The sequence below is a fragment of the Rhinichthys klamathensis genome, unplaced genomic scaffold, assembly GCF_029890125.1.
Source record: "Rhinichthys klamathensis goyatoka isolate OS25496 unplaced genomic scaffold, OSU_Roscu_1.1 h1tg000422l_1, whole genome shotgun sequence".
NCBI lineage: Eukaryota > Metazoa > Chordata > Actinopteri > Cypriniformes > Leuciscidae > Rhinichthys > Rhinichthys klamathensis.
Window position 1 is genome coordinate 1,317,535 of NW_026606920.1, and position 10,574 is coordinate 1,328,108.

General features: G+C 38.7%; 1 protein-coding gene across 1 annotated transcript; it reads right to left on the bottom strand.

Moving 5' to 3' along the window:
- Nucleotides 1–3,208: 3,208 nt before the first annotated feature.
- csrnp1a (cysteine-serine-rich nuclear protein 1a) lies at nucleotides 3,209–9,590 on the bottom strand. Its single transcript, XM_056235490.1, has 5 exons — nucleotides 9,413–9,590; nucleotides 6,849–7,035; nucleotides 5,855–6,117; nucleotides 5,361–5,657; nucleotides 3,209–4,432 (listed from the first exon to the last, which is right to left on the bottom strand). Exons 1-5 carry the CDS (start codon nucleotides 9,455–9,457, stop codon nucleotides 3,617–3,619), a joined length of 1,608 nt encoding a protein of 535 aa, XP_056091465.1. The 5' UTR covers nucleotides 9,458–9,590; the 3' UTR covers nucleotides 3,209–3,616.
- Between the last annotated feature and the right edge of the window lie 984 nt (nucleotides 9,591–10,574).

Sequence of the window (10,574 nt, forward strand, 5' to 3'; positions counted from 1 at the left end):
TCTTTTGAAAGCCACGTGTCTAGTATCTGTAAAACTGCATTTTTCCATCTTAAAAATATATCTAAAATACGCCATATGCTCTCATTGGGAAATGCGGAACAATTAGTCCATGCGTTCATGACCTCAAGGCTAGATTATTGTAATGCTCTACTGGGTGGTTGCCCTGCACGCTTAATAAACAAACTACAGCTAGTTCAAAACGCCACAGCTCGAGTTCTTACCAGAACCAGGAAATATGACCATATTAGCCCGGTTCTGTCAACACTGCATTGGCTCCCTATTAAACATCGTATCAATTTTAAAATATTGTTGATTACCTACAAAGCACTAAATGGTTTAGCTCCGCAGTACTTTAGCGAGCTCTTAACGCATTATAGTCCTTCACGTCTATTGCGATCTCAAAATTCCGGCCAGTTGATAATACCTAGAATATCTAAATCGACTGCTGGCGGTAGATCCTTTTCCTATTTAGCACCAAAACTCTGAAACAGTCTTCCTACCATTGTCCGGGAAGCAGACACACTTTGTCAGTTCAAAGCTAGACTAAAAACACATCTCTTTGACCTAGCATACACATAATACATTATAGACTTCTATAAATTCAATGTTAGGCTGCATAGATTAGGTCAGCCGGAACTGGGAACACTTCCCTTAAATCTTGATGTACTCGCTACATCATAAGAAGAATGGCATCTACGCTAATATTAGTGTCTTTGTTTATCCTGAGGTTTTCCCGCAGCCTGCCGGATCCAGGCAGTGTCCAGATCTGACGAGGGAGCTTTGCCTGGACCCGATGACAATGCAGTGCTGAAGTATCCACTATCCTCTCCCTATGGAGCATCCCTTTCCCACTCTACAGATAAAGCGTTGTGAATTCCGGCTCGCGTACCCCGAAGTGATAAAATAAAACAAAATTCTGTATCAAAATTTATAGGCAAGAAAAGTAGTTTGTTTAGGCTGGGTTGTATGAATTACAAACCTGCACACATATTTTAAAAAGCACATAACTATAGAATTCTGAATGAACATGTGAACGCCGTCAGCGTTAATCACGGGTTCGCGTTTAAAGTCTGATCATTTCGACGGAGGTGAATCAATCAAAGTTAACTTTAGCTGGAAGTAACATTATTCAAGAACCGCTATAACGCCAAAACAATCTGTTACCTTAAATTATATGTTTATCTCTGTAAAGCTGCTTTGAAACAATCCATTGTTAAAAGCGCTATATAAATGAAGATGACTTGACTTGACTTGACGGCGTTTTACACTGTGTTCCCCTAGCGTAAGATATTACACAGTACGAGAGAACCTCTCGTAAGAGAACATACTCGGTTACTAACGTAACCTTGGTTCTCTCTAGAAGAGGGAACGAGTACTACGTATCTTTGCCGTGCCTGCAACACGCTCTGGTTCCAGATTATATCAGCCCATCGAGCTATGTTTATAGGCCCAGGCCACGCCCGCTTGGGCGGGAGGTGACGCAGTGGGCGTGAAGCGCCCCCATTGGATCTGATGTCACCAAGGGCCTCTCTCGATAGGCTGCTGCAGTTGCTGCAGGACAGCCAATAGGCACGTGAGCCGCCTTGCCTATGTCTGCATGCTGCCGCAACGCGTTTTACATTAATTCAAAATTAAGGATAATTTTTGGCTTCAATATCTCGTGGAAAAGAGGTTTTCCCCTAGCGTAAGATATTACGAACCGAGGGAGAGAACCGAGGTTATGTTAGTAACCGAGTATGATTTGCTCTGCAAATTAGTCTGGCAAAGAGCTCATTCAAGCCCATTTCTAATCCGTCGAAATCGCGGCACCAATCAGAAACGTTGGGGCGGGCTTTACACAATGACACAGCGACGGTGAAGCAGATTTTGTACATTTACAAAGATGGATGCCGCCGTGGAACTAGGGGTGTAAATTTTTATCATAGTCAGAGAATGTTTAAATACTAATATCAGCTTACGAGGGAAACGGAGGAGGAGTTAGTGGTGCTTCGGAGGCTGCTACTGCTGGAGATGATTCGGGAGAGGTCTGTGCACCCCCTCACAAGAAGAGAAATCTTGGAGATCTCTTTAATAAACGGCGGTCTGAAATCTCTGCCCCTTTACCGATCAGAGCGCGCGCTGACACGGAGTAAAGCCTTGTTTATACTCAACGCGTCCGCACCTATGGTCCGCACGAGTGCGAAGGTGCGCGCGGCAAAAATGACGCGTTCGGTGCGCAAGACCCCATTTCGCTTGGCTGTGTGCGGCTTTTTTTGTAACAGCGCGCGCGGTGCCGCGTCCGAGGATGAACGACTTCAAGCTGAATCTGCCCGAGCATGTAGCCTACATCTCACCACACCGGCACCCAGTTTGCGCGTCTAAATTGTAAAGTTCATTGCAAAGTTTTTTTTGTTAAGGTTTTGTTTACTGTGTGTGATTTATTTAATGGAAAGCACATTCACTTCTAGTTGTCTTGCTGTTAATTTTAAATAAACGTAGAGCAAGTAGCTAATCAGTGTCAGACGAACGTCGCTCTGCATACGTCATCTCCTTCATCGCTCTGATTGGTTTTAGGTCTATCCAATTGCGCCCAGAGGCATTTGAGCTACGTCCGTTGGTGACGCCCCTTTGGAAATGATTTGTCTATGAAGCTTTGCCAGACCATAACTCAGTTACAACTGAGAATGGTCTGGTTTTAACCAGGCTATGTGAAACCCCTCCCCTTCCAACCCCAGATTTGTGTCAGTTAAAAAAAATAAAATTAAAATTAAAAACATATATACATAACCAATAGGTAATAGGTTAAGAGTAGTGGAAGTTGCTTAATAATGCCTTGATTTAATAGATATTATTATCTTCCACAATCTTGTGTATTATCAAAGATTACCAGAAGTTTTTCCAGTATCTCATTGGTTTTGTCAAATAAATTTGATTAAGTTGAGTTATTCCACAGAAAAGAAAAATAGACACATTTTGAAATGTCCAAAAACATTCATTTAAGTAAACACAGAGTAGGCATGAATTTCTTTATATATTACAAGTCATTCATTTAAATTACTAAGGCAAGCTGGTCCTTGAAATGAAAGACCTATACATGAAATATGAATATGGCATTTTGATGTTTATAACAGCTAACTCATTTGAAACACTAACAAATGCATTTACTGTGCTACACAAAACAAAACTTGATCACTTAAAGCAAAACACATTTGAGAAATAAATATAACCATTTAACAGTAAAACATTCCTTACTGGAATGGGATTCATTTGAGACCTTATAAAAAGGTAATTAAGCCAATAGTTTATCAAGTGTAAATATAAAATCTGACCTGAAGTTAATGTACAAACTCTCCAAGACTTTTGGCAACAAAGTATCCTCTTGCAATTGACTTATAACTCATGATACTTCTCACAGATTTTAACTGAGTGGTTTTAACTGTATTGACACTATAGTCATGAATGGTATATTCAGACTATTAAGATCATAAAATATATTTCTAAGGAATATCCTTAAATTCAGAAATTATTTACACTATCTCAGAGTAAATGAGATTAAATCATACTGTACAATTGTAAATGAACAAGGCTCATTCGTCTTTAAAACATCAGTAAATATACTGTGCTGCTCTGATCCCTATTAAGAAATTCCTACAAGAGACTCCAGAAGATTGACTCCTGAGTCCTCAATTTGAGCGGGACTGAGACAACGGGGGAACTGGAGGTGTGAGATGTAGTCCATATGACTGCACTCTTGATTGTGGCTTGGACGGTCACCGTACTCATGAAAAGTGTCAAAAAAGACCAGGTCAGAGTCTGAGGAAAGACTGAGGTCCATGTAACAATTCACGGTGTGATCCGGAGATGCAGAAGGTGTATTGGGGATGTCGAAGGTGTCGTTTATACATTCCATTGTGGCCTGATTAGCATTTTCATCCAGATACTCCAATTGAGATGTACTGATTCTACTTTCCTTTGTGGATGTGACACCAGCAGCTTCTGTGGACAAATCATACTCTTTAACATATGGACATCCCTTCCCATCTGAATCAGAAAAACTGAGAATGTGAGTGAGTCCAGTGTCATCCCCGTTCAGTGTGGGTCGCTCAGAGGAAGGCCTTGCGTCTGTCTCAGAGTCCAGACTCAGAGAAGAAGAGCAGGAGTAGTCAGTCATGTCAGTGCTCCAGCTGTTGTCTCCCTGCCTGCAGAGCTCTGAGCTCAGGTGGAATGAGGGAGAGTCTTTTTCTACTGGAAATGTAATGGCTCTGTTCCTCGCCAATGATTGTTGCTCTGTGGCGATCACTCTGTTGTCATTGAGCAGCCTCTTTTCCAGCTCCAGCTTCATGTGTGTGTGGATATAGTGGCTCCGTACATGACTGGAGTTAAACTCGATTCGGCCTGCAGGATTCCCACAGCATTCCTTTGAACATCCACAAGGAAAGTTGGAGCGATCCATCTGTTAACAGATTATATATTTATAATAATTATATCAAATTGTATATATATATATATAAACAATACAGCAGCATAACTACTTGCTGTCCATAAGAAATAAACATCATTGATGAGATTTAATATTTCAATGAGATTAGATGGAGGGTTTTTCAGATTTTTAAGAATTTTAAGAAAAGAAAAGGGATTTTTAATAGTATTTTTTAAAGAAATTAATACTTTTATTCAGCAAGGATGCATTAAAGTGATCAAAAGTGATAGTAAATACATTTATAATGTTACTAAAGATTTCTATATCTATATAGATTTTTATATTTCTTAAAATAAAAGCTGATCTTTAGAACTTTCTATTCATCAAAAAATCCTGAAAAAAAGTATAATGTAATTATAAAAAATATCAAGCAGCACAACTGTTTTCAACATTGATAATAAGAAATGTTTTTTGAGCATCAAATCAGCATATTAGAAAGAATTCTGAAGGATCATGTGACACTGAAGAATGGAGTAATGATGCTGAAAATTCAGCTTTGCCATCACAATAAATAACATTTTAGAATATATAAAAAAAAAACAGTTCATTTAAATTGTAATAATATTTCATAATATTACAGTTTCATTGTATTTTTGATCAAACAAATGCAGCCTTGTTAAGTATAAGACTTCTTTCATAAACATTTTAAAAATCTTACCGACCCTAAACTTTTGAAGACCAAATTATTGTATAGCTCTATTGTCTTACTGTATGTCAAAAATTGTCTCATTTAGGTCTATTTTTAATCTGAGACTAAATTTATACCTAAATGAAATATAGCTGAGAGCTCCAATAAATCTCCTGAGCAATGAAAAATCATTTGAGCAACAAAATATCAATAAAACAAAGGCGCTATCATTAATGAAAAAATGAAAACAATAATTTATTTATTTATTATTACTTGACACTTGATGCCAGCCTGGCTGCAGGCGCAGGTCTCCGGCTCACAGAAGCCTTGGCAGTGGCATCCACAGTCTTCCCTCCACCGCCGCAGCTCCTGCAGCTGCCTCTTCTCCTCCCGGTCGATTCGCACAACTCCTGCTGCTCTCAATAACGCACGTCTGCGTTTGGAAGAGTAAGGACGGAGGGATCCCATATCCTTGAGCTCTGTACTACTGAGATCCTCATCTTCATCTGGGACGTCATTCACTCCCAAGCTGGCTGCTTCGGTCACTGTGAGAGTCCCACTACTGATCAGCTATAATTAAAAAAGAGAAGATAACGTATAAAGACAGCCTAAAAAGAACTTCATGAGTTCACACTTACATATATATATATATATATATATAGGCCTCCTCTTGTGCTGATTGGTAGATTATCTGAACATGTTCCCCTTGAACTTTGTTAATACAACATCATAAATTGTTTCTGAATATTGGAAAGTAACCGACTCACCTTCTGCCTCAAGGCCTCCAGCCTCTCCTCTTGTTGTCGCTTGCGGACTCTCTCCATTCGCAAGCGCTGCTGCTCCTCCGCGTGATCCGCCAGGGTGAACTGCTGACGGGCAGCGTGCCGTCTAACCATGCCCAGTGTGCAGCCACCATGGCTGGGCACGCTGCTGAACCCTTGACAGCGCTGGAAGAGGAACACTGTAACCAGGCCAAACCGAACAGTGCCTTTAGATTGAGTATCTTTTGTCTTCTTCAGGATGGATGAAACTGAAAGTAAAGAAACAAAATGTGTTCATTATTAATTATCTTATTATGGTAGCTGTGACTGTTGCAGCTGCCACTAGAGGGCAGCTGAGTCAGATCTGTCAACAAGTAAACTGAACTCAACAATAATAAAATAGTCAAACGGTGATCTGATCATTTTTACATATGCAGTTCTAAAAGGAATGACTTTCTTCAAAAATGCAATGTTTAAATCGTCATTCTTTATTTGCAATGCCAGTTTCACTCTCTGAACGAGGATAATGGGATTAAGTTGTGCGTCAGATATGTTTGCACTGTAGCAGCCCTTAGTAAATCAACTTTATTTGCAGCACTTTACTTGCAGTTTTCACTGTGAATCAGCAATGAAAAACAATGATCCAGGCATGTCCAGGCACACAGACAGACAACATAATCTCAGAGAACTACCTGAAAAGGAAAACACTTGCAGATATGCTCTTTCCCGGTCAGGACGGTGAAACTGATTATGGCTTGATATTTAGCATGTTTACTTTGAGGGTTTGTGGGTTTAAAATTACTTAGGATGACTGTGCACAACATATTTTGATAAACAATGTTACAACTGTCTGTTTCTCTTCTTATCTAGTGTGCTGCACAATAATGCTGAGGTCAGATAACAAGACACCTCCTAATGTTTTAAACACACTAGAGGGGACAACTGTTGGTTTACAATACATGATTTTTTTTTAAAAGCACAGTTACTATGCATGACTCACTTGGTATGGGATGGCTTGAAGAGAAAGAGCCAAAAGGCCCAAAGTCCACACTATCACTTTGGGGGCTGTCTTCATCAGAGTCCCATTCAGAGTGTGATGAGGGGGATGAGGAAGAGTAAATGGCATCCTCATCTGGGAAACCATATTTTCTCTTTAAACCCACACGCTGCAATGTAGCCATGGCAATCTGTCAAATTATATTGGAGAAATTAAAGCATAATATTACATATAAATTCATAGGTCATAAAATAAGCTATCATGTCACATTTTTTGGTGTTAGTATATCAAGTCTGAAAATAGAATTTGGGTATGTTTGATAACCATTAGCATACAAATCCTAACCAGCAGCAACTGGACACCTCTCTCTTGTTCAGGCCGGTTCCAAAGATTCACATCTTCACTCTAAACGCAAGCCTGTTTAACAGGTTTCCCAATATGAAAAAACTTGACATGAACCACTACAACATCACAAGCACAGCTTTCTCAGGCAAATTGTCATTGTTTTTAATCATATTATGCAAAGCGTATGCAAGCACATAAGTGTGCATTATGCAAGCAATGATAAGTCTGGAGGGAATCAATAGTTCCTTCAATCTCGCTCTGGAGTCATTAACATTCCTCAGATGTTTTGAGTACTTCAAGAACAAAATGTTAAGACATTCAGCTCAGCTAAACTGCATGACCAAATTTGTAAACCAATACTGGTTTTTATTGCAGAATCCCACAAACATATGATAGCAATTGGCAAGCTCCATTATTTCAAAGCTTATGAATGCACTTACAAGTACACGCTTTGTGCAAAAAAGAGACAAAAGAGGAAACGTAACACAAATCACACGTCTACTGAAGTTTTTCTGCTTGAGTGGGTGTGCAATGGTAAAAAAGCATACACACAGAGAACTCTGTGTACCTCGAATAACAGAACAACACTACCTCAGTCACACCGCAGGACGGAGCAATCTGCATCACAGATCACCTGGTTCTTGTTCCAAGTGCATCCAGTCAAGCCCAACCCACACAAATGGCTCCTATGCCAAGAACAGTATGTGCCCCTGTGTATCCTGGACAACCTTAACTTTCTCTCACACCTCTTTCACACAGGTCTGGCTTTCTTTGGACAGTGTTATGTAAACACCTGCACTGTAATCCCAGATGCAACAGTCAACTATGTAAAAGGTTATAACTGCATGAGATAAATTACACTTTGTGTTGCACATAATTGTCGAAGTGATTTTTGTTCCATACAGTATGTGTGAAAGACTTTCATATTTAATTGTTGCATACCAAATTATAGGCTACCTAAAGAAATGCAGCATCAACTGGTGTGGTGACGCATGATTTACTGCTTAGTCTAGCTGTGAATAAAGTGATAAAACTCTTAAAAGTGTGCAGACACCAAGTCCATTCATTTATGCATCTTTTGTGAACAGTATGTGGTGCGGGTGTGTGTGTTTATGTAGTGTAGGAGTAGGACAGGAGGGCAGCTGATTATTACAAGAACATATTGGCCTAAGATACAATAACAAACAAAAGCCACAACTTTTCACTGAAAGCCAAACAGAATCTATAATTTCTTGGACTGGCAGTGTTATTTGGCCAGACTACAACTATACAAATGAACGTGTGAATGTTAGAATGTCTCCCTACATGTAAACAGAAGGAGGAGGTGGAGTTTGTAGACTGTGAAAGGGGAAAGTAGTAGACAGCTGTCAGGTGGAAAAATAGGTTACAGCAAACCAAAACAACCAGACATTTTCTCACCTTTGCCTTGCAAAAAACTGAGAAGACTTAAAAGCACAATGTACTTGTAAACCAGGGGGAATACAAGTAAAGTGGGACCGTTTCTGATCATTTGTCATGGGTGCTGTTTTGGCTACATCTGTGTCCTTCGAAGGAAACATTAAGTTTACCTTAAACTAGTATTGATCTATACTAGTTTAAGGTAAACTTAATGTTGTTGTTTTTTACAGGCTAAGGAATACACACATACTGATAGATTATTTAGTTAAAGTGCAGTCAAACCCTCAACTTCTTTTCTCTTAAGTTATGAGGATATGATTCCGTGACATGCAGGTGCATATTTTCCGTCAAGCCGATCAGTATCTTTAATATAACCCATGTTGCGCGCAATTGCACTAAATGTTGTTCAAACATCATAGATATTCAAAAAATTTATTATTTTTCTAATGTAGAAAACAGCTCCGTTCCACTTTCGACATTTTATGCACAAAGTTAAATAGAAAACTGAAAGGCTAAGCAAAGCGCCTGTTTAAATAGCTAGAGTTAATATAATATGCAACTTTTTTTCGCACACGAGCACTTTAATTCTACAGCTGGTGAACTTCCGTAGCGGACTTTCTCGCGGTCATGCTTTATTTATTCAGAAATGTGTGACTACATCAAAACGCGATAACAATAAATATACGTATAAATATACGTTCCAAGGTAACAGGTCGCGTAACAGACCAATTGTAGCCTATTGAGTTCACATTTTATGCAAAATATTGTGTTTCACGCGCTGCGAGAGATCTAAACAGGCACCTTGAACAAAAACAAACACTCACCCAGTAATTATGTATCTGTGTATCATGAGTGGAAGACACAACCATACGAGGCGTGAAAACGATCCCCTTTAGTCCTCGATGCACGTACAGTACAGTGAGATCAGCTGTTGGTGAATTTGTGTTCGTCAGTGGAAATCTCCCCCCACACTGCCTGACGTAAACAGTAACATGAGGACAAAAACAGCACTCATTACGCTCAGCGCGTGCACACAGACTCACTGTCGGAGTCATACTCGATGGAAATGGCAAAACAAACTTTTCAATGACGAAAAACTGCAGAAGCCGACGCCAATTCATTCTGCTGCCCATCACACGAGGATGTAGTACTGGATGTCCTTAATTTGGTTTGTGTGTCTCACACAGCAGGGCAAAAAAAAAGGCTTCTTGTACCTCAAAATGTTTTAGAGTTCTTACTTAGAGCATAAAATAATTTTGTCAAAGACTGGTTTTAAACACTTGAAAATTGAGGAAGTCAATGTTTTGTGTCGTGTTCTAAGTAGGCCTAAATGGACACTGTGAGCAATTAGGCTTATTTAGGGAACCAGCCTTTTGTGAAAAGCATAGTAAATATAATGTTGAAAAGTAGCGATTCACATTTAGAAAAGTAATGATTCTTTTAAGAAAAGTAGCGATTCACTTTAAGAAAAATATCGATTATTTTTGAAAAAGTAGTGATTCACTTTAAGATAAGTATCGATTCACTTTTAGAAAAGTAACGATTCTTTTAAGAAAAGTATCAATTCTTTTTGAGGAAAGTATCGCTTCTTTTTAAGGAAAGTAGCGATTCACTTTTAAAAAAGTTGCGATTCTTTTTAAGAAAAGTAGCTATTCTTTTTGAGGAAAGCAGCGATTCTTTTTGAAAAAGCAGTGATTCACTTTAAGAAGTATTGATTCACTTTTAGAAAAGTAGCGATTCACTTTAAAAAAAAGTATTGATTCTTTTTTAAGAAAAGTAGCGATTCCTTTTGAGGAAAGTAGCGATTCTTTTTGAAAAATGTGTAATTCACTTTAAGAAAAGTAGAGATTCACATTTAGAAAAGTAATGATTCTTTTAAGAAAAGTAGCGATTCACTTTAAGAAAAATATCGATTATTTTTGAAAAAGTAGTGATTCACTTTAAGATAAGTATCGATTCACTTTTAGAAAAGTAACGATTCTTTTA

Bases quoted from the DNA above. Each gene is read 5' to 3' on its own strand.
- csrnp1a (XM_056235490.1), bottom strand. From the start codon at position 9,457: ATGGTTGTGTCTTCCACTCATGATACACAGATACATAATTACTGG. The intron at 5,658-5,854 runs GTGAGTCGGTTA...TTTTAATTATAG, and splicing joins TGGAGGCCTTGAGGCAGAAG to CTGATCAGTAGTGGGACTCT. The intron at 4,433-5,360 runs GTAATAATAAAT...ATCTGTTAACAG, and splicing joins AGGCTGGCATCAAGTGTCAA to ATGGATCGCTCCAACTTTCC.